This window comes from Pavona decussata, unplaced genomic scaffold (genome assembly GCF_977016875.1).
Source record: "Pavona decussata unplaced genomic scaffold, jaPavDecu1.1 SCAFFOLD_95, whole genome shotgun sequence".
Taxonomy (NCBI): domain Eukaryota; kingdom Metazoa; phylum Cnidaria; class Anthozoa; order Scleractinia; family Agariciidae; genus Pavona; species Pavona decussata.
Window position 1 is genome coordinate 1,847,359 of NW_028145512.1, and position 23,826 is coordinate 1,871,184.

The window sequence follows — 23,826 nt, forward strand, 5'->3', positions numbered from 1 at the left end:
GACTAATGAATATATGTGCTTTTAGTTGGGCAAACAGAACTGTCCGTAACAAGCGGGTGTCCGTAAAGAGGGCTTACCGCACTGTTATCTAAAATAAAGCCGGCGATATTTTACCATTTCATAAAGAAATTAATGTCGCATATGCGTCGGATCCGTAGCATTGTACTTTAATTGACTTCGGATATGACGAGGAAATCGTGCATGCTTTATTGCCGCTCCACGAAATTACGTTTTCTCTTAGATTTCTTCTTTATCATCATACATGGGCTAATAATAGCACTGAGATGTCCGTAACAAGGAAATCAGTTTGCTGTGACAAAATGAGTTTACCTATGACGCAGTTTGCTAGAGCCGCCTTCAATGTTCCCTACACCAAACCGCGTCAGTCGTATCCGATTGAAATTAACTTCTTCCTTACCTTTTTGTCGTAACCTTTGAGGTGGATTATGAAGTTGGTTGATAATGTTAGTAAAGGTTATCCTAATTAAAGGCTTGGCAATATTTGAACTTTCACCGAAAAATTTATATTTCGTCATATTTCTAAAGCAAGCAAACTGAGTTACTTCCAGAATCTCAGCATTGCGGAATAATGACATTAAAAAATTTACCCGCAAAATAAGCCCGATCCATGTTCCTTTGCTGTTAGCAAAGGTTATCCTGGCTTAGAAGTCTAGGTAATATTTGAACTTTAACGGAAGAATTTACGTTTCGTCTCATTTCTAAAGCAAGCACACTTAGTTACTTTCAGACTCTCGGGATTGCGGAATATCCAGCGTTAAGGAAAAATTTGACATAAAACAGTTTACCCGAAAAATAAGCCCGATCCATGTTCCTTGTGAGACGCCAACTGACACGGCAGGAACACTTGTTGAAGCTTCCAAGAATACAACATGATTTAGAATGTAAGGCAAAGGGACAACACGTCATGAGAATAAAACTCACGATGTATCCCTAAAGAAAAAAATGATGCTCAACTTAACACACACAGCTTCCTCTCAGATTGGTATATAAGGAGCAGTATGGACTCAGCAACCAAACAAACTTAGACTCACTCAGACAGAGAAAGTCAGCCAAAGAAACTGAAGAGGAAGGTAAGCAGCAGCTAGAACTAAATCTTACAATGAAATAGTGAACAAGACCTGCACATCGTGGGGTAACTGAATGGAGGCATGTGGTGTAATTTAAAAAGCGCGTGCGAACCATTGCTTGCCCTGTTGACTAATATTCTTGAACAACAGTTTTGTTGAGTATTTCTCATAAATTATATTAAGAAAACTGAAGACAGCATTGGCTTTGATACAACCTTTTTATACTTTTTATAAAAGTTCCAAAAATGATGTTGTCGTCGTGGAGTATAACCCTTAACTATAACTTTATTATTAAAAACTTGATCATTGTATAATGCATTCCAGGGATTTGGTTGGTTTAGCTAACTGATTGGCTCTGCTAAATTACAACCAAGCTAAGGCATGCTATATGCAAGAAGTTGATTTAAGGTTGATAGAGTATTACGGACGACGTCTTTGAGTGAGGTATGTCCAATTGTATACCAAAGATGAAAAATTTAAATCGCAACTCCCTTTGAACGTGCTTATCAAAACTGGTTAAAGTTTCGTCTGCTTACATGGCACTCGTTTACTTTACCCAAGTACATAACCAAAAAATGGAACAGAAGTTAAGGAGCCAATTCCGAAACATTTACCAAAAATAAAATAATAAATGATACATTTTTTCTTCACACAAGAAAGTCAAGAAATGGAAGTCACCAAGGTTCTCATCGCCGTCACATTTGTTGCAACATTATGCTCCATAGCTGTCAGCGCCCCAGTAAAACCATCACCAACTGAAATTCAAGTCCTCGCGGATGTCATTTCTCGAGTGGTCAAAAATGGCACTCAAGAGGTATGAATTGAATTTTTTTTTCATAGCAACATTGACAATCTTGGTTCGCAAATGTCAGGAAATGGTAATGGCTCTCAAAAGAAAAGAACTACCTCTTATTGAAGAAAGCTAGCAAGTCATCACGGGTATTATTCGATTTCTTAGGAATTTGTCAAGGAAATTACATATTTTAATATTTTCCTTATTGAGTCATGCAGAATCGGATTTTTTTCATCCCTTGGGGATAAAAAGCAAACACTTTGACACAACAAGGCTACTCTTCTGTTTTCGGGAGCTTAGTCTGCTCTAGTTTGTTGGATTTATTTATCTAAACTACAAATATCTTCCCTTCAAACACTTTTTTTTAAAAAGGGGCTTTTTTGATGTAACTTGGCAAGTTAGATATGATGGTCATTTTCATTATATTTCAGTCCTCTATTAGTGCTTCATTTGATAAAGACTAACGTCATTGGCCAACATGTTTTGCAGATGAAAAGCCTGTATAGTCTGATAACCTCGACAAACTATATCCACAATTCACTTGTGATGCTCCCGAATACAAACACCCAAAATTGTTTATCAAATCAGGTATGTACCGCTTTAAATTTCAATTTCATCAACAAGGTGATCAAGATAAACGTCTGTTGTCAATCTGAGTTGCAATGCTGTAGTGCCAGTAAGACAGTGAGTGATTTGAACATGTTTCTTTTGATAGAAATCGAAAGACAAGCTCGCTATCGCCTACAAGAAGCTGTTTGTATTCAGAAGTCCGCTGTACATGGCCTTCTCTTATGAAGAAACCCAAGGAACTCAACACAGAATGTTGGCTCAGGTGCTTAGGAGCACAAGTTCTTACGTGAATGGTTCAACTGTCGTGCTATATCGTATGGTAAGAAACCAGAAAGGCTTTATTATACTTATTATATTATTATACTTAATATTACCAAATAAACGTTCATGAACTCCTGCTACTTTAATTTGCGGAGGATTAAAGCTGAACACAACTGTGAATCAGTGGCTACAAGCCCAACATTCCAATGGAAAACATTTATACTTTTAGAAAGCTGGATAAAAACCAACTGTAGGCTGCAAGAAGTGCTTAAACCAAAATTTCACTAACGCTCTTGTTTTTTTAAGATGCATTTTTATGCTAAGAAAAGTGATTTTAAAACTATAGCAACCAATCTTTAACATACCACTTCATTTATGTAGCAGCAAAACAAACTATGTATTACATCTTTTCATTCTTGAATGAAATTTTAGATGAGGTTAAATCACTTTCCGGTGCCCACCGTCCAGGCTGGAATGTCTGAAGCTGATCTGGATCAATTCTGTCGTGGATACCTTCAAGGTCTTGTCGACAATAATTTAGTGGTAAGTTATTTTGAAATACAAAGCTCATTCATGCACAAAAATACGATTAAGAAATTCAAGAGAACAATAATGCTGGGAAATAAAAGAATATCTGCTTTTCGATTTTGAGTATCGGTTTATGAAAAATTACTTTATTATGAAATCACACGTGAGTTATATCTGTTAAAAAGGAAAAGAAAGTCGACCTGCCGCAATGTAGCAAGTTGATTGGGTGCGTTTTAATCATTAAGGTTTAAATTAAGAAGCAAAAAAAATTGTAAGTGCGTTGTCGAAGAAAACAGAAAGTTTTATATTGTTGCTGTTGTTATTGTTGTTGCTGCTGTTGCTGCTGTTTGAACAGAGTGGCATCGAAAGAGAAAACTATTGCGTAACACTTTTCCTTTGTTTTGGACCTATGTCTACTGTTATAGAAATAACGTAAGTTATATATTTAACAGCCATAATGATGTTAATTCATTATATCTACAGAAACTTGTTATTACCAATGATGTGGTGAAGATTTTTCGCAACTATCTCATTCTCGACTCACTTAAGGACGTCATCGGACAGGTGTCCATCTGTGTTGCTAATATCTGATGTGGTAAAAAACGATCGCACTGCCCTCTGGGAGAAGCAAGACTAAATATTTCTGTTATTTATTATTTCTATTTATTTGAAAATGCTGAAAAACTCATTTAAATAGCCTTAACTGATATTTTAAGGCAAATTGGTTACTACAGATTATTTATCACGCGACATTCTCTTAGAAGCATCTTCATTATTTAAAATTAAGAAAGCGTGAATTCCTGTACTTCAAACCAGTCCTTATGTTACAATGTCCTTTGTGGAAGGACTTTAGTCTTTTATTTCTAGATTCCGTTCTTTTTCACAATTTTCAAGTTTACTTTTCTAAGTACAGTAACGCTTTTGATATTTTAAAGAAATGAATAGCAAGTAGTTGGTATTTATCCTATTAAGTTTCCCTCTGCGAGAGAAAAACTTTTTGTATTGAGGTTATTACTTGTTGCTGATCAGGATCAGTTTATATTGTAATCTGCTACAGATGTTTTAATGACTACAAACCATTGTATACGTGTTGTTGTTAAATTAACAATAAAACGTTGGAAAAACAACCGAATTATTTTCTCTTTTATTCCTTTTTTGCAAAGTTTGTCTAACGGTATCTAAGTACCTTTTCGTTGAAAAAAATCTAACCAGTGGAGTTAAACTTCAAAGTCAACCAAAATCCAGTATAATTAATGCAGGGTTTATTCTGGGCTCGGGACGTATGCGTGATAGAATTAACATCCCTATGTAACAGACCGTGTGAAAACAGACCTGCTACGGGTTATTTTTCCCTCCCTGGTGAAATGTTTACTTCCCTGGACCCTGGTGACGATATAAAAAGTCCCTGGTCAGTTTCATTTATCCTTGGAGAAGAATTTACTTTTCCAGGTTCCACATACTCCCGTGGCAGAAAGAAAAGTCAAGAATTTGTTTCTGTTACGCGAAAACGTTTTCAATGAACACGAAATAAATAACTTGTGATGAAATTCGGTGTGATGCGTGATAACTGATCAATTTAATTTCTCGGCTAGAGTAGAATTTGGTTTCCCTGGTCAGTAGACCTGCGTTCTATGATTTCCACTGGACACTGATAACCTGTAGTCCCATTGTTTTTATGTCCAGGTACATTGTTTTGTTTCGTCCTTTCCGACCAATTAATCATGTGAAACATTGCGAGCGGTATAGTATCTCCTCTTTCTGGTTACATGAGCTGTCGTAGCAGAAAAAATTCACAAATTCGTCTCCGAATCTCATTCTTGTTTCTTTTACACGGAAACTCTTTCCATGAACATGGATTACTTGTGATGTTATCTGGTGTGATGTTGTGCAAAACGGCTGCTGCAGGCTTAGGAAGTCCTCTGACGAAATATGACAGTGCAGATATAATCCACCAGCTTTATTTTCTGTAACTTTACTGGTAACGTAATCTTGGTGACAGAGTGTCCATCTGTGCAGGCCATGAGTAGGGAAGTCACGATTATAATTAAGGATGAACTGTTGCCGTGTGTATGGGGAGAAACTTGGAAAGAATTGAACTATGATTGCTGACCAAAACTGAAATATGAGAACCATTCACAAGCATACAATGTTTAGATCGATAAAACGCCAAATGAATATCTAGAAGCCACAAACCATCATTAGTCAACTCGCAGTAGACCGCAGTAGGACATAAATTAAACGTTGCCTCGATATGTAACGCAGAGTGACAGGCCGGAAAGGAAATTACTATTCGGATGACCGTCATATGATGTCGCTTAAGTTTATGCAACTTGTTTGGTCTTTGAAATTTGTGAAGTTCTAGAACCTGCGCTAATCGATGAGAATGTTGTGAATGCGTGCTTGCATACAATCGCCAAAAACTACGCTCAATATACACCCCCTGCATATGATGAAAGTTCAAGCAATAGTCTAATTTAAGGATTCCTTCAAACAATCATTCGTACGTGGTTACTGCAAGAAGACGACGAGGAGGACGACGGATGACGAGGAGGCAACCTTAGATTCGGTTGAAGCAGAAAGGACCAGTTTGCCTATATAAGTTACCTCAGTTGATTTGTTTACAAAATTGAATGTAATACCTTTCTTTTTTTCTTTTTCTTTTTTTTTTTCGAAATAAAGCATAAGTTTTTAAGATGATTGCAACTGGGTCACATCTTTTTTCATAATATATATACTACATAGTTAGCTCGTAAATCACTGGCCTCCCTGAAAGAGTTTCTGGGCTTTCTGGTGAACAATCATGTTCCGCAAGGTTAGTTACGAAGTGGTGCGGTAATCTAGTTGTTATAGTATAAGTATTGATCAATATTCCACTAAAATGAAACGTGTACTTCATGGCATTGTCATTTTGAAGTTTAAACTGTGCGAGTCGAGCGTCTTTCTGCAGAGCTGTCCACTGCCAGAATAAACAGTGAGACGCGTTGCCAACAGCATTTGTTGTGGAATTCCAGAAGATTTATACCAATTACTAAAAGACAAATAACGTGCGCTATGTCCGTAAATGTTATAGGGCCTATACAACCTGAATATATTTGTTTTTTGATCGCAAAAACACTACTGAGGAAAAATAATAGATAAGCCTGACAAAGTGAAACTTGTATTTGTGTGAGTAGAGGACCAGGTATTCTATGGACCCTTAAAACTCTTGATATCATTCCTTGTTGATCGAAGAAAGCGAATGGGTGAAAGGATGAGTGAAGCTAAGACACTATTGATTGGACTATTGAAAACCATGAGAAACCATGTCTTGGAAAAATGGAGAAAAAAAGGCAAAAAACCTTAATAGGCAGCTTTCAAAGAGTTTAAAAATAAATCATTTAGTTGCACATTTTTGTTTCACTCCGGAATCAAAGTTACAGAAAATGACTCTCTGGGCATCCGTTCTGGTTGAATGTAGTGACTTTACTCTCCGTGAACTGACGTGACTGACCTAAACGTGACACGAGAAATGCCTTCATGCGATAGCGAGTTGATTGGCAGCTTTTCAGTACCTATTGTGCTATCAGTGGTCTACGGTGCTTATGCTTACGGTGTGGCAGCCTGGCAGGGCACACATAGAGAAGCATATTCTTCATATTCAGACGTATCAAAGAAATGGCTTCTAGCTTGTCTAGTCTACTGATATGAGAGGTTTATTTTGTAAACACACGTTTTGACTATATCAGTGGCGTAAAATAAGACACTTTAAATAACAGAAATTTTGTTGATTGTTTGGGTTTTTATTTGTTTCAATTGTAGAAATGACCATTTACTACCCAGTTTTCATTGCTTGATAATGTTAGATTCCCAACGTTACAACTAAAAGAAATGTCAGTGCACTGAATGTGTAACTAGATATCCTACTTACACACAGAAGGTAAATATGGAACATGAGATGGCACATTCTAAGGAGTTAACTTCCTGTTGTATAGTGTACAAAGATCAGTAGGAAAAGATAACCACTATAAAAGTAAACAATATTGTTGGATAGTCGTCAATAACGCGTTGTATACTCAAACTAGTAATTATTTATTTTAGATGTTTAACTGATCTCGGCATTCTTACCCTCTTGTAAGGATAATACAAGTACCTATATTTCTTTTCTTAGTCTTCCTTTCATTCAGGAGGTTACAAATAGTCAGTTAGTCAGCCGATCGTTGTTATCACCGGACTTACTCAATCCTCTTCGAGGTTAGCGGCGCATAAGGGTTTACTTGGTGTTATGAAAAGTCTATAATTATCATGAATTAGTTTGTTTTTATTGCTCTTGACGAATTTCCTTTGGACAATTAATTTCGAGGAAATAAATATTTTGATAACAGAAACTCAGAGAGCCTTTAAATCAGTCTGTTTTGTTAACCGAGACAGTTGGGGTGCAGACATTTTTCAAGATTCCAGTTGCATTGCAGCGAAGCTGCTATGGCCAACTTCGATTTACGTTGAATGGAAATTGCGTTTACATAGCGATTTAGAGCAAATCCAAGAACATGGTTGATTACATCGTTTGTTGCCTGGTGCTCTCCCAATCGCATCCAAAGATAGACAATTGAAGAGCAAGATGAAGAAGGGAATATCGATATCTATACAGTAGTGAGATATTGGTGGCTTTAGGCCGCGTAAAACCTTAACAAGGCTACCGATATGTCAGCATTGAATGGATATCGATATTCGCTTCTTTGCCTTGCTCTTCAATTAACTTTGGATTTGATAAGGTGATCAAGCCCCAGGTGTAAACAAATATTCTCTGTCTGCTGATATTAATTCATATCTCCATACATGGGCTAATAATAGTACTGAGATTTCCCTAGAAAGGAAATGGGTTGACTGTTACAAGTTGTGGTTTCACTCATATCTATGACGAAGTTCATTATAACCGCTTCCAATAGTTCCGTTTTTGAAAAATATCACTCATATCCGATTGCAATAAAAAAATTCCCTAAGAAGCTTGAGCTAGCACTGTGCACTGGAGGAACATCAGCAAAGGCGATACTTCGGAGGGTAGCAAAATTATACAAATACCTTTAAATGATTTATACGTTTTCCGAACCAAATTTAATTTTTCTGGCAGACTCACAATATATGGAGTAGCAAGAGTAAAGTAAAACTAAATTATGGAATGCTATTCCACATGATGTTGCCTAACACCAGTAAGATGCTAACTGGCGCGGCAGGAACAGTTGCCGAATCCTCCAAGAATATCACATTATTTAATATGCATTGGTTACGGGAATAAAAGTGAGGATGTGCTTTAATAGCAAAAATGATACTAAATGTAGCATACAAAGCTTCCTCTCAGGCAGGTATATAAGGGGGTAGAGCGAGGAATCAGTCACTGAGAAATCAACTGAACAAACTAAACCACAATACAGAGAAAACGAAAGGAAAGGTAAGCAAACATTGTTTGTTCGTTATTGTAGTTCAGGACTTGAGAACGTAAATTTGAATGAAAGTCATTGAGATAACTTAAAACAGTCATGAATATCAAAGGTGAAACAAGTAGAATCGCGTTTCTGCTAAATGACCTGAATGTGTCAGTCAAAACTAGTTGACTTCGTATTCGTACAACAGTTCTACAGCTGGACAGTCAAACCAAAATTATAAAGGCGCTAGAAATTGTACTTGAATGGAACTGATAGTATTTTTTTTTTCTACAGGAGCAAAATGGAAGTCTCCAAGGTCCTGATCGCTGCCTTATTTGTCGCATCATTAAGCTTGGTAGCTCTCAGCGCTCCAGTCAAACGATCAGCAAGTGATATTCAAGTCCTCACAGATGTGACTTCTCGACATGTCATAAATGCAACTCAAGAGGTATAAGTAACGATTGATTCTTTCCTAATTAGAAATTGATCTAAATGAAAGGTAGTTTCGCGTTGACTCTTAAAGGAAACCTTCAACTCCTATTTAACTTTAAATCAAAACTACAGGAGCGCTAGCGAATAATCTAATTCAAGTGTATGACATTTTATTTATCGTTTGCCAGGCACAAACCAAAAAAGTTAGCACATTCAAAGCAAAATACACATCGCATGAAATTTTCCAAACTTTTTCAGGACATAGGTGTTTCAGTAATATTTGTTATTCTCAATTCACTATTTAAATCTTTATACCATTGTAATAATCAATATATCAACCAATTTTGCAGATGAAAAACCTCTATCAGTTTCTCACATCGACAAAGTATCTCCTGAATTTGTTCTTGTATATTCCAAATATGAACACGCAAAGTTGCTATTTAAACCAGGTATGTATCGTTTTGTTTATATACCATTTCCCGTAAAATACAGAAAACAAGTACCCCGGATAACCACCCTCCCTCCCCTCTGGATATACCAGCCTAAACTTCAGACCTGTCGATAATAATCCCTCTCATAGACTGGTTTTAATTTTGATCAAAACCATCATGTCAAACGTATGCCCTCCAATACTGTTGAAAGGTGTTCGTTGGTAATATTGTGGGCGAGTTTTTTATCTTATCCTCGCAAGGTACAGTTCTCTCCATGCCTTGGACAAACAGCCGTTCAATTCAAATGCCCTGGCTTCCTCTACAGTCGTTTTTCAGGGTGTAGTATCCCTTTCCGAAAAACGACTGCGTAGGAGGTCATGCAACAATAAGCTTTCCTCGAAATCCTGGGTGGCTACCAGGTCTACAAGACCAAGCCCGAATACCTGAGAATAAATTGTTTGAGACCTATCAAATCAAAGGGAATTAATGGAACCAGATTTAAGTGGCTTGTTCCACGCCAAGAGGCAGGGAATTCGATGTGGTTTTGTGTTGTATAAAGGGCCGGATCAAGTTACAAAACGAAGGCCCTCGATATCAGACACTAGACCGCGACAAATCGATGGATCGCGCCAAAAGACCCAAATCAGTGGTTTCTTCCGGCTGCAGAAAAAGCAGGGTCAAACTACTGGGTTTGTGTCTCTCCGCGTCTAGTTAAGTGAGGGTCTTGATTGTAGTTTGAACGGGCCTTTTTCACAAAACTAAGTCCACACCAATTTCGTGTCTTCTGCCGTCTGAAAAACCCGAAGTGTCGTTTTGTAGTTTGACCAAGCCTTTTCTACACTGGCGTTCAAAGAAGCGTTCAAGTCTGGTTCGATTCATTCCATGATTGACAGTTCTAAATTTATTTGTTAGGTCTTTGGTTTTCGGTCTTCGTTTTGTTGCCAACTCCGAAAATAAGGCGAACTTATATTAAACGGGAATTATACGGTAATTTGGCTTTAATTTGTTTAGTTCTCTATTTCGTCTTAAAATGTTGACAGTATAGCTTTAGGGAATGAAAGGACAGGAAATCTATTTGTTGCATTTTTTTTGCATTAAGGGAATTGGCAAAAGTTTCAAAGGGAAACCCTAAAACATGAAATCCGCTATTTGGAAAACAGAAATCTGACATTAAAAAATTGTAGTTTTCCATGTTTAAGATTACCCGTTTTCAAATGATCTGTAAACTCCATAGGATATCTTCCCATTCCATTGCAATACGCTACTGGCGTGTCCCAGGCCCAGTGCCTCGAATCCCATTTTCCCAGGGAAAAAATTGGCAAATCTCAGCTTCTATTCTACCTCTTCAGGACCTTTTTCACAGGTTCGTACGTAAACAGTGAACTCTGAGCATTTTATAAACAAAACATTGGTATAAGACAGTCAAATAAACTTAGCTAAAATTGCTAATAAGGAAGAGTCTGCAAGTTGTTTTTAAATTTGTTGTTTTCTATATTTTCCTCTTACCAGCAATTGAAAGTTGTCGACAAGCTCGCTATCGCATACAAAAAGCTGTTTGTTTTTAGAAGTCTACTGTACATGGCCATCTCTTATGAAGAAACCCAAGGAACTCAACACAGAATGCTGACTCAGGTGCTTAGGAGCACAAGCTCTTATGTCAATGGTTCAACTGTGCTACTAAAACGTATGGTAAGAAATCAGCGATAGGTTTACTGGTTCAAAGTTAAACTGTCAAACCAGAGCTGCTCACGAAGTTTGTTTACAGGAGAGATACAAATAAAGATTTCTGTAACTGTGTTCTGTGGAACACAGTTCATTATTCAAGAACACAACATACGAGCAGTTGAAACTTGGTACACTCCAATGCTCAACTACTGGATATCAAATCCCACGTTCTAACATTAAGGTCGCCGTTTTGCTTTTATAAGAAACTGGTTCACTGGACAATTTCTGAAATCATCATTTTTAGCACCGCTCTAGATTACGCAATATGAGTTTTTAGCAAGGTGGTTTCTTCCAGGATACAAAATGCCTCAGGTACTCAATTATTACAAAAATATACTTTGTTTCGTAAAAAGCAGTGTGCTTGCACAATTTGCGTCTCTCTGAAGTTAATAATAAGGATTAAATTGGTTTAATTAAAGTACTGTTATATATGTTTTACTTGTGTATCATTTCGTTTATTTATTTATTTATTTATTTTTTTTTTTTTTGTATTGTTCCCTGAAAAGCCCCCGTGGGGAGTGTACAATAAATATTCCATTGTAAGTAGTGATAAAACTTTTCTATTTTCGCTGAAAATTTCAGATGATAAAAAAGCAATTTCCTGTGCCTACTGTCCAACCCGGAATGTCTGAAGCTGATCTGAATCAAACATGTCGTGGAAAACTTCAAGGTCTCGTCAACAATAATCTAGTGGTGAGTTACTAACTCATATGCAGAATCCATGCTGAAACGTCATACTCAATTAAAGGAACAGAAACGTTTACACATAAAAGATTTGTCCATTTTACTGATTTTGGGTGGTAAAGGAATGATTGGTCAAGTACAGTGGTAGGCTGACATTGTGTAGAGTTTCATAGGATCAAATCTTTATTGAACAACTTGAAGAAAGTGACCCTCCGATTTGAGATGAAAAACAAAGCGTTTCTCATTCTTGTTGTTCCGAGTCGGAGAGAAGGACATGATGTTATTGTTGTTGTTGTTTGAATTAAGTGGTAATAGAAAGGGCAAAGTTAGAAATTTAACAGCAAAAACGAACGATAAAAGCCGACGTTTCGGAGTGATCATGACTCCATTGTCAAGGAAACTATGTAACAGATCATGCAAATTACATCATCTAAAGCGATCTTGGCGCGAAAATTAAATTATGTTAATTTTCTCGGCAAGATCGCTTTAAATTATGTAATTTACATGATCTGTTACATAGTTTCCTTGACAATGGAGTCATGATTCCTGGGTCATGATCACTTCGAAACGTCGGATTTTATCGTTTGTTTTTGCTGTCAGTGTGCTTGAGCAAATCTCTTTTAATACGAAAGTTAGAAATGACATAGTAATCCTTTGGTTAATCTGAGGCTTGTTGAGAAGGCAAGTTATATACTAAACATTTATATTAATGGGTATTCATTCTCTCTACAGAAACTAAATATTACCGATGATGTGGTGAAGATTGTTCGCAACTACCTCATTTTTGACTCACTTAAGTACGTCATCGGACAGGTGTCCATCTGTGTTGCTAATATCTGAGACCAAAAAAAACAATCAACCCTGGATTTTTGTGCAAGCTATTATCTATATTTAAATAATAATAAAAAAGCATATTTATTCACTTTATTAAAATTTCACAATATTGTGCTTCTAAATAACTCAGGTAAATGTTATTTTATGATCAAACCATTGGCAATTTTTTTGTGGTACGAAACCTTTTTAGAAAATTGTTCAGTGTGTCTGGAGAAAATATAAGACGGATGTAAGTCGGAGTTGTAAAATACATATTAATAATGATACAGTTTATTCCTCGCAAAAGGTTTGCTGGTTTACTCCCTGATTTGGTTCAGCTACACTATGAAGATATTCTTAGAGAACTTTTTCACTTTTGTCTGCCTAACAACAAAAATACTTTTGTTATTGTAAAGTAATGAATAGCAAACTTTTATAAAGTCGTTTATTAAGTTTCCCTCTGTGAGAGATTATTCAGCCTAGTGCTAGGCCTTCTTTCTTGTCTCGTTGCCCGCGTGGTACGGCCCCTAAGTGTTGGCGTGAAGCCCGGGACGCGAGTGGGCGAGTATGTGCCAATTTTTGCTAGGCATTCCCGGCAAGTGTTGTTCGGTGACGTCACTGGACTAGGCTGGAGATTATTATTTGTTACTGATCAGGCCCCAGTTGTTCAAAGGCTGGATAACTTTATCCGTTGGATAAGACACTATTCGGGGTCTAAAATATACTTGACGTTAAACGTTGTCCAATGTTTTCGTCCACTCCTAAACTAGACTGTGCTTAGAGTGTGCATATTCGCTTGTACACGATGAAATACTGAAATCTTTGCACAGATTGAAACTGTTGGATAGTGACTTATCCACTGGATAAAGTTATCCGGCCTTTGAACAACTGGGGCCAGGATCAGTTTATATTGTAATCTGTAACAGATGTATTAACAAATGCACACCATTGTAAACGTGCTGTTGTTAAATTAACAATAAAACCTTGGACGAACATTTTAAAACTTGAACTGTTTTGTTGTATACCCAAAAGTAATTCAATTTCCACTTTCTTTGTCTCAGGCTTAATCAATAACATATACATTGTAAAAAGGGTACAAGAGATCATAAAAAGAAAACGAAAAACTGCACCCAAGTCACGGAAGTTTAACAACTAAAGAGAAACTAGTTAAAGTGTATCGCATTTGAGCGACAGTCTGACCACACAGCCAAAAAAGTAAATTTTTAACTTGACCTGGTTTCGGTAGAATGAAGCAAATATGAGCCCCTCTCCGCCCCCCCCCCCCCCCCCTACCCGGGAATTTCCCTTTCCTCCCTGTGCGGTGTGTTAGTTCAACCTACTTTTGAAGTTTTCTTTCCAGTTTTTTTATGCGGAGGCCTAATGAACATACAAAAGAAAAAAACAAATAATGCAAGGTTCCAGTAATTTTAGGAACAAAGGACGAGTTTGGCTACGAATAGCACCTATTAGATTTCAAGCAAATATGTTTGGTGCTTAGAATTCGTTGAAGCAAGCAAAAAAAAAAAAAGACAACAATTCTAATCCGATTTCATACAATAAGCTAAATATTTACTTGTGTCCCACGTGCAATGCATGGCGGATATGCCTTGTACTTGATCGAATAAGTTGTACAAGTTAGGTCAACATGAGTATGAAATTGATTTCGTTTAATTGAGTAAGACGTAAAGACATGCCATACCAACTAATTGTAGATATTTTATTTTACTGATTTATTGATCAAAAATCTCAATAAAGCGACTTTTAAAGGAGAAACAGGAATTGTAAGGAAACTATTTGTTTCTTTCCTTGACAAAAGCCCATTTTTCGGCCTAAACGACACCTCTTTAAAGTTTAAGTAGTTGTAGGTACAATAGTTTGTTCATGGTTAAATTTCAGGGGCACCCAAGGATTCATTTCGATTTTTTTTTAATTTCATTTCGCCAAGTGATAATTGAGATAAAAGAGACAAAAGTAACCATTACACTAGAGAATATACAAGAGAAAAAATAAATACAAACATAGATGAATATATGTTCGAAACAAGAGAGAATGAACAGGGTAGGGTACCTGTTCATCCACTCTGGTTAGAAAGGCCTACATCACCTCAGAAATTCGCAATCAATGTAACTAAGGGAGATCGCCTCGGAATTCGCGACGTGAAAATCAATTACTTTTGTTTTCTAAGGAATAAGAGTGTCGTTTTAAGTCTAAAATAAGACCAGATAGAATTTCGGAAAGATGGTAGAGCTCGTAAATTCGTTTGAGGAGACTCTGTGCCTGAACATTTTCTGCCCATTAGAAAATAAGTTAAAGAATCAGAACAGAAAAGACTGGCCGGCTAGCGTAAATAAATATCCTAATTAATGATCTTCGAACACCGCAAACAACATCTTAAGTACAATGGAATAAATGTAATGGAATATTTTTTTAAAGCCTGGTGAATAAAAGAGAATGATGTATTATTCAGTAAGTGACACAGGCATACTTGGAAAAAAATCCGAGTACTCCTTTCAGGACTTCGACTCCCGATAGAAGCACTCGGATTGGTCACAATTCGTTGGCTTCTCCATTGAACTAAGATGATCGTCTTTCTTCAAGGTTGCCTGTGTCATCAGAAAATTTACTGTTATAGTAACGCTTTCTTTGAAAATTTAATCTCCCTATTTACCCTATTTCTTAGGGTTTTATATATTCTGCCCAAATTTACAATTTACTTTCGCCCTGTCAAGTTTAATAAAAAAAGTATCTTTATTTCACGGGAAGCTTCTGTCGCTTTGTTCTGACAAGGGCGTTTTTATCAGCCACACTAAGGAACATGTTGTTCCAGGCATTCCACATAGTTCTGGGACGATCATGAGGTTTGAGAGAGTCCCAGCGTAGTTTACACAAATCGTTACGAAATTTTGCACGATCTAAATTTGACAAATTCCTGTAGGAAACATATTTGCGCGATTTCCCTCCTGAAGCAGAATTTTTAAGAATAGCATGAATAGGATAATGGTCACTAAACCTAGAGTAGTATGTGATGGATGACTGGACCAATAATATTCATACACACGGCAAATATATACAGGGCCCCAGAGGTTGAGATGCAGGCCATGTGGGTACATGTGGATCATGTACCCAGGATCCTAGGTATATGTTGATTAAGCAGGGTTGTTATTGTTTGAAGTGTTGTACATGAAATGAGTTTTTTTTTTTAAGAGAGAAGTGTGTCATGGAGTGAAATGACCACCCAACCATCTGGGCGGTAGTATAAAAATTACGTTCACTTAAAAGCACAGTCCTATACGCGTAATTTTCTTCTTATGAAACGCTTCTCTGTGGGAGACATTCGCGTTAGCGTTAGCGTTTATTGATAAAGTCACTTTTGCTAACATAATTTTAAATTCATGCTAAGGTTTTATGTTTACCTTAGAATTTTTACGAAATTTTTATTTTTTAGAATTAGATTTTTTTTGCAAACAGACCTTAAATAAGCATCTTTCGGCTTAAGATTTATTACCAGTATAACATTTCAACTGCTCGATTGACTCGATTGCTCAACTTCAAGGTTAAAGTAAAAATGAACAATAATTTATTAATGCATTGAAAGTGACATGACCTACTTCAATCTATATCTCTTTTATAATGCGTCCGAATATGACTGTTTCATTTCAAGGTCGCAAAAATGATTTGCTCTATTAAAAAAAAAACATCAATAATTACTTCTTTTTACAAATATGTTGTGTTTCCACTGACAAAAACAGTCGAGAGTTATCCGCTCTCCAAGGTCAATCAGCTTATGACTTTTGTTGAATAATTCAGACTTTTCCTTCTCAGCTGTCCTTAATATTACTCAGTACTATAAGTAGCAGATCCAGATATGTAAGGATCTTGCATGCCAGCTTTTACAGCCAAATAAAGAATAATTGCTTCTAATCTTCCGTTTAAGAAAAAATTCCTTGTTCCTCCCAACCAAAATTTTTGTTTAAGGCACAAGTGTATTTTTTTTACAGGGGGCATAATCGGCGTTATTTTAGATATGATAAACGTTTTATTTGTATTTGGACTTGCTCAACCTTAGCGTGCTTCCGCGGTTATTAGATAACTGATAATGAGTCTTCTTGTCGTGCAAAATGGCTGACAAGGTCAAGGGTATACTTTTCAATTAAATTTACCCCAAACAAACGTAAACTTGGTCTACTGTTATTTCTTTGTGTTTAAAATGCTTAATCACTTGGCGATTTTGATAATAATAATAATGCTGGCTGTCTGAATTTATTCATTGTAATTAATGGTAACACGGGCTGTTTCATTCTATTTAGTTCCTCTATATTCAAGAGATTCAAATACATTCTATATAAATCTAATTTCAGCTTGAGCGGTTATATTTATCGGTAACTAAAATAGTTAAATATGACTACTATCTACGGAAGAAGAAAATCGATTGTCGTGGCACGTTGATATGTTACGTTACATCAAAGTTCCGTTTAGGATGATGACACTAAGTCGTATCCAATTGCACAAACATTTCCCCTCGAATTCTTCCATTCGGTTAAGTCTGTGCTGAATTAGGATAAAACCGGGAGATAATATCAGCTAAAGTTATCCTCAAAGGCGGCTACAAAAATTACCCAGTATTTTTGACAAATTATCTTCCATCCAACACTCACCTTAACTCGGAATATTTAGAGTACTTGTACAGTGAAAATGTTGTTTTTCTTTTGAGGCAAAATTATTGAATTCCAACACATGTTTTCGTAAAACGTCAACAAACACGTCAGGAACACTCGAGGATATCGTCCCAGAATAAAACATGATTTGAGATGAACCGGCAGAAGAGACAACGAGTTATGGGAATAACACTGACAATGTGCCTTAATAGAAAACATGATGCGAAACACAATTTATACAGCTTCCTCTCAGATTGGTATATAAGACACTTTATGGACTTAACAGTCAAACAAGTTAACTCTCAACATAGTGCAATTCAGACACAGAAAACGTAGAGAAAGGTAAGAAGGAATTATTGCTACATCTTAACACAGAATAGTGAGTACTCCAATTCAGTTCACTTTAAAAGAAAGCAAAGACGACTTCAATTATAGTTCTGGAAACTTGTTAAACCACACGATAGTTGATCAAGGCACGGCGTCTCGGAGAATTCACATTTCGTAGTAAATGATAAACAACAGAAAGCATAGTAGCCTGCACACAGTTGGTGTAAAACTAGCTAGCCTCGTACGTGTTGACTTAGTATTCGCGTAGTAGCAGTAGACAGACCAACTAAGAAAAGTTAAAGAGAAATCAATCAGCAAGTAATTTAAGGAAACTCGCATGCAGGTTCTTAGATCATTTTCTATTTCTTTAGACTATACTGAAAACATGGAAATCTCCAAGGTCCTCATGGCGTCCATATTGGTTGCATCATTGAGCTCGGTAGTTCACAGTGCCCCAGTGAAACGATCAACAAGTGATATTCAAGTCCTCACAGATGTGATTTCTCGACATGTCAAAAATGCAACTCAAGAGGTATGAATTGGAAATGCTCTGTATTTCTGGGTAGATAACCTGGAACACAGAAAACGTTTCGACGGTAAATCTATTTTCACAATGACGCTTAGTAGGAAATTGAACTTTACATTTTTAGACAGCGCAATTATAGCCAATTATAGGCTTGTTAAAACGGGATATTTCATGGGGATTTTTACGCTTTTGGATTTCAACGGAAACTAAGTACCTCGTTCAAGAAATTTTTCTAGAACACCAAACGAAAGGTCTACATAAAGTGACTTTGTCAAACAAATCACAAAAAGCAAGGGAAAAGTAATCTACTTCCATCTTAACCATCCGTGGCCAAAGACTCTTATCAGTAGCTTCAGAGCATTAATATAGTAACATTTAACAAAACTGGAATAGGTTTACTTAGCTTGATGCAAAATGTGACTTTTGGCTTTTCAAGTAACTGACGTCTAGTCCCTTTATTGAAAAGATATATCTTCAATCGATATCTTGATTTTAAAAATTCCAACCTCTTACTAACTCGGATGTCTTTGGTAATAAATTCCACAATTCTGCCACGGCAACAGAAAAACAACGCTACCCGTAACTCTTAAAATTAAACCGATTGAACGTCAAAGTTGAGTAGAGTCAAGTGAATAGCGTACATTTCTCCCTACAGGGCGACAGTAGGTCAACAATTTTACCGAATTTGAAGGAGCTTGGACATTTCAAAATTTAAAGTTATCAACGATTTCTCAAAAATACCGTGAAATTCCCAATATACGAGTCGCTCTGTCCTGGATATAAGATCTCCACCCCTAAATGCAAACCCTGTAAGTCTCAGACGCCACGAAATTATGAAACGCAAAATTCTCTACGATAGTATGCCTTCCGCAAAAATAATCCCCTAAAACGGAAATAAGTCCATAGTCTCAAATTGGAATTTCACAGTATCTGCCAACCGGAAAAATGATTATTATTTTGGGTCCAGTTATTTCTTATAAACTCTTATTTTATTTTAGGCCATTAAATATACATAAATCTTTCATTTAAGGATACCTTTTCATTTCTACAATATTTTTGTTGCAGATGAAAAACCTCTACCAGTTAATAACCTCGACAAATTTCATCCAGAATTCACTGGTCATGCTCCCAAACATGAACACACAAAGTTGCTACTCAAATCAGGTATGTCCCACTTCGATTATTTCCCAATATGTTTTGCCTTTGTTCAGTGCTGCAAGTTTACGGCATAGTCCCTTTGCAAGACACACATACTACAGAAACCTGTAATCCCTACGTTTGACATCATTGATTTTTGCCATTTCTACAACAAAACATTGACATGGCTCTGAAAGCTGCGAATTAAACTCAGTTTTATTTTTTTCTCTTATCATCAGTTAAAAGACGTCGACAAGCTCGCTATCGCGTACAAGAAGCTGTTTGTACTCAGAAGTCCGCTGTACATGGCCTTCTCTTATGAAGAAACCCAAGGAACTCAACACAGAATGCTGGCTCAGGTGCTTAAGAGCACAAGCTATTACGTCAATGGTTCAACTGTCGTGCTATATCGTATGGTAAGAAATCAGTGTTCACTAATTTAAACTCAGTCATCTAAAAATTAATATTTCTTTATTCGTTGAAATTTCAGATGAGAAAAAAACAATTTCGTATCCCTAGTGTCCAACCCGGAATGTCTGAAGCTGATCTGAATCAATTCTGTCGTGGATACCTTCAAGGCCTTGTCGACAATAATCTAGTGGTGAGTTAGTTACTCATGTGCAAAATTTATCCTAAACATTAAATTTTAAAAAACAAATATGACAACACAACAAACCAATATCAACTATTGGTTTGTTGTGTTCATTTTGGGTGATAAAGGCATGATTGCGCTGTAGAAAATCAGATGTTGAAGCACTCTGAGTCGAAGACCTTTCAGTTTAAGAGGAAAACAAGCGTTTTTCGCTTGAACCAAGTGGTATTGAAAAAAAACAAACTTGTTAATGACATTAATACTTTATTTTTTATATTTTTTATGCTGCTTTAAGCAAGTTATTAACTAAAGAAGTTGCATTAATGGAAATTACTTCTCTCTCCAGAAACTTGTTATTACCGATGATGTGGTGAAGATTTATCGCAACTATCTCATCCTCAACTCACTTAAGGACGTCATCGGACAGGTGTCCATCTGTGTTGCTAATATCTGAGACTGGAAAACAATCAACGCTGGATTTTTACACAAACTATTAGTATTTAAATAAATAAAAAACTTATTTATTAAGTTATAATTTCACAATATTTATTTGATAACAAACTCAGAGAAATGCCATTTTATGAAAAAAAAAAAAAAAAAAAAAAACCAGTATGGTTTGTGATGCGACAACGTTCTACAGAGGAATGTTAATTCTAAGCGAAACGTTCGCTGCATTACTGATTGATTTCCGTTAACATTTTCATATTGACACAACGTACTACATTATGGGGATCTTATAAGGAGTAACTTTTATAAAGTCGTTTAGCAGACTACCCTCTGTGAGAGGTGAATATGTCCATATTGAGATTCTTATTTGTTACTGATCAGGATCAGTTTATGTTGTAATCTGTTGCAGATGTATTAACGAATAGAAACCATTGTAAACTAGCGTGCTGTTGTTAAATTAACAATAAAACGTTGGACAAACGTACATTTTGCTGTTTTGCTGTGTACTTCACTTTCTTTTATTCATATTTTTAAAAGAAATCTATCTCTTACTTCCTTTGTCTTACACTTCATCAACAAATTTAAAAAACGAACATGCAAATGATTGCCAATAGAAAACGAGAAACACACAAAACAAGTTTACCAGTCCGGCAGTCTGTCCAGGTCCTTGTTTCTGTGGTATGAAACAAGGATCAGGATTGCTAATCGTATCACGTACGGTATGTTAGCCCATCGTAGAGTTACTCCGATCATTGTTTTTTTTCCTTGCAAGTCACTCACACTCACTAGAATGAAGCATACTGTTCACCAACAACACGGTCCGAGTGATAGCAACTCACTTGTTGATAAACTACACACTGTTTTAACCAACATTACCGACAAATTGGAGGATAAATCTAACGTGGCTGCTGCGGCGAGCGCGAGTTCTTCTGCTCCTGACAAGCGATTTGAATCCTTGTCTCGCCAAATTAAACAGCTTCAGAAACAACGCCAGCCACAACCACTTATCCACTGATAAGTCCACTGATATTGCTGTTTTTGATCACTCACAGGGACAGTCCCACTATCTTCCCCAACGTGATTGGCAGGGCCGCCAAAACCGTCAATTTGAACAGCACGGAAGACGGACCGCTCTCTACGGAGGGAAGAACTGCGCGGCAACTGAATGGAAACTGTTGTTCGGTAGTTTTTGAGGCCACTGACGTCTAAACGCTCGTTGAGGCCCTCTTGAAGACGCTGTTCTGTCCCGTCGGGAGCGCTGGTGGTTTGGGCGCCCTCTTGAACGTACTCTGGGTCGAAGCCCGATTCGTCCTCCAATTTGTTAGATCTTTTCTTGTCTAACCAAGGGGGAATCAGCTCAAATAAACCGGCGGGTGGAACTCAGAAGACGCACACAATGGTTGTTCAATGCTTGCTTGTATTTTACAAGTTCACTCAACAGCTCTACTACAACATTCTCTAGCGGAGAACTTCTCGCGTCGCTTTTATGTTGGTTGGAGTATGATTGACAACCTACTGTCAAAAACTCATCAACTACTAACATAGGCTTACGTAAGCCCCTCTATGATTGGTTAGTGTTGGAATTTGGTAATGGGTACCTTCCCTTTATTTACTGAGAAAAATGTACCGTTGTTTCAAGATTTTCACTAGGTTCTCGATATGTCCAACCAAAATAAAGCAACGGGAGAAATATAAAAATTACAATGAATATTTGTATCGATAAAAACTACACATTGACAATCATGAGTTTGTAATATTCCCGGATGAAGTTTCATGCAGTGTTCAGTGTTCTTGTTGTAAAACAACGACTTTCCAAGAAGAAAGACGGTACTACAAGTCCACGCCTATTTCCATAAATTAAGGTGTACGTGTTTTAATACAACTTTCAACTATCTTATTAAAAATACAGTACAAAAAGTGTTGACATTGACAGTCACCTTCAAATGAAAAGATCTAAAGATTATTTTTATTAAAATAAATACAGTAAAAACTAACTTAAAAAACAAGATATCGGCTGGTATAGATTCGGCAAGAAACACTGAATATCTTTACTAGAAAACGATAAAAAACAAGAAGGGTGGCCATTTCCGGACAAATGCCAGAGAAAGGTTAACTTAAGGTCAGATACGAAGAATTACAAATTGACCCCATGTAAACAATGTATTGTTATTGAGGAAAAACTTATTTTAAACATATTTGGTAGAAGGATCAATTTCCTGGGAAACAATCCAAAACAGAACACCTGCTTATACCATATCTATACCAGGAGAAAACAACATTTGATCAGAGCTAGATCAGCATTATACTAAAACATAAATAGAAGGACAAACCATTATACTTTTTAAAATTTTTATCCCTTTGATACGAATATTCCCGTAAATAACGCATATGTTGTATCGCTTCCCAACACCGAACAAAAGATAAACCCAAGAAAACCAATAATAAAATATTACAAGTGTGAGTTTCTACATTGTTCGTATTTTTATTGCTTAACAATAATGCTTTATTGATTTTAGTGAACATTTTGCTACTTGGGAAGGGGACTTAGCAATTATAGCCGAGAAACCATTTCTTTCTTGATTTGACAAAAAACAAATTCGCATTTAAAAATCATTGAATGGCTGTCTCAACAATATTTCAAGTCACTCTCGGTAATATAACTCACCTCGATTCGTACAGGGTAAACTTTTCGAACTACGTGATTGATGAAAGAGGTGTTTTTACAGTCAGTGACAGAGTCATACTCGGAGAGTGGCCTAGTACCCACAAGTCTCCTATAGCTCAGTGGTAGAACATCCAAACTAGTAACCGACTCCTATTAAGAGAACTCAGACATATTCTTTTTCCGAGAATGCCTGTGTCACTGACTGAAAAAAATACCACGATCATTTATTCACCTGGACCCAGTTGTTCAAAGCGCGATTAAGCTAACCTGGGTCAATGTAAAGTTTGATTCATGTCTAATTTAATTACTTTTTCAAAAGATTTTTTCCCCTTCGAATTTGGCTTAGACTTTCCCTTACCTTACGCTTAATTAAAATCAGCTTTTAAAAACGTTTTTAACGAGCGAGATGAAAACCTCGGTTAACTTTTAATCGCGGATTGGTATTAGTCGGCTTTCGCAAAACCGGGTCCAGGCTTAAAGCGTAACATCACCGTGAATTCTTTCGCTTACGTAATTGATGTCATGTTCTACGAACACTTGTAACTCAGCTTGTTGCATGGTGGCGCCAGATGACGAATTATTACCGTCATTATATTCAGCTGGGATTCTTCCTAAGTGGCCAAGAATCGTTGGGTAATTCAATGGTTTAGAATCTCCGTTTCATTATGTTTCATGTTTATCGTCCTTTGCAAAGAGACAACATAGAGGAATATTTTGTACTCAATATTGATTTCCAGTACTTTAAAACATTTC

General features: G+C 36.6%; 3 protein-coding genes across 3 annotated transcripts; all 3 read left to right on the plus strand.

The window, feature by feature from the left end:
* The first annotated feature begins 2,370 nt into the window (after positions 1-2,370).
* Positions 2,371-3,831, plus strand: LOC146473067 (uncharacterized). Its single transcript, XM_085118938.1, has 4 exons — positions 2,371-2,469; positions 2,597-2,770; positions 3,145-3,255; positions 3,724-3,831. Exons 1-4 carry the CDS (start codon positions 2,371-2,373, stop codon positions 3,829-3,831), a joined length of 492 nt encoding a protein of 163 aa, XP_084975064.1.
* Positions 3,832-9,425: 5,594 nt separating this feature from the next.
* LOC146473068 (uncharacterized) lies at positions 9,426-12,751 on the plus strand. The gene is made up of 4 exons (XM_085118681.1): positions 9,426-9,520; positions 11,012-11,191; positions 11,810-11,920; positions 12,644-12,751. The coding sequence occupies exons 1-4, from the start codon at positions 9,491-9,493 to the stop codon at positions 12,749-12,751; spliced, it is 429 nt and encodes a 142-aa protein (XP_084974807.1). The 5' UTR covers positions 9,426-9,490.
* Positions 12,752-18,091: 5,340 nt separating this feature from the next.
* LOC146473069 (uncharacterized) lies at positions 18,092-20,425 on the plus strand. Its single transcript, XM_085118940.1, has 5 exons — positions 18,092-18,238; positions 19,298-19,400; positions 19,616-19,785; positions 19,860-19,970; positions 20,308-20,425. Exons 1-5 carry the CDS (start codon positions 18,092-18,094, stop codon positions 20,413-20,415), a joined length of 639 nt encoding a protein of 212 aa, XP_084975066.1. The 3' UTR covers positions 20,416-20,425.
* Positions 20,426-23,826: the final 3,401 nt, after the last annotated feature.

Coding starts and splice junctions, on each gene's coding strand:
- LOC146473067 (XM_085118938.1), top strand. CDS start 2,371: ATGAAAAGCCTGTATAGTCTGATAACCTCGACAAACTATATCCACAAT. Junction 2,470..2,596: donor AAAATTGTTTATCAAATCAG/GTATGTACCGCT, acceptor TTCTTTTGATAG/AAATCGAAAGACAAGCTCGC. Junction 2,771..3,144: donor CTGTCGTGCTATATCGTATG/GTAAGAAACCAG, acceptor ATGAAATTTTAG/ATGAGGTTAAATCACTTTCC.
- LOC146473068 (XM_085118681.1), top strand. CDS start 9,491: ATGAACACGCAAAGTTGCTATTTAAACCAG. Junction 9,521..11,011: donor AAAGTTGCTATTTAAACCAG/GTATGTATCGTT, acceptor TCCTCTTACCAG/CAATTGAAAGTTGTCGACAA. Junction 11,192..11,809: donor CTGTGCTACTAAAACGTATG/GTAAGAAATCAG, acceptor TGAAAATTTCAG/ATGATAAAAAAGCAATTTCC.
- LOC146473069 (XM_085118940.1), top strand. CDS start 18,092: ATGGAAATCTCCAAGGTCCTCATGGCGTCCATATTGGTTGCATCATTG. Junction 18,239..19,297: donor TCAAAAATGCAACTCAAGAG/GTATGAATTGGA, acceptor TTTTTGTTGCAG/ATGAAAAACCTCTACCAGTT. Junction 19,786..19,859: donor CTGTCGTGCTATATCGTATG/GTAAGAAATCAG, acceptor TTGAAATTTCAG/ATGAGAAAAAAACAATTTCG.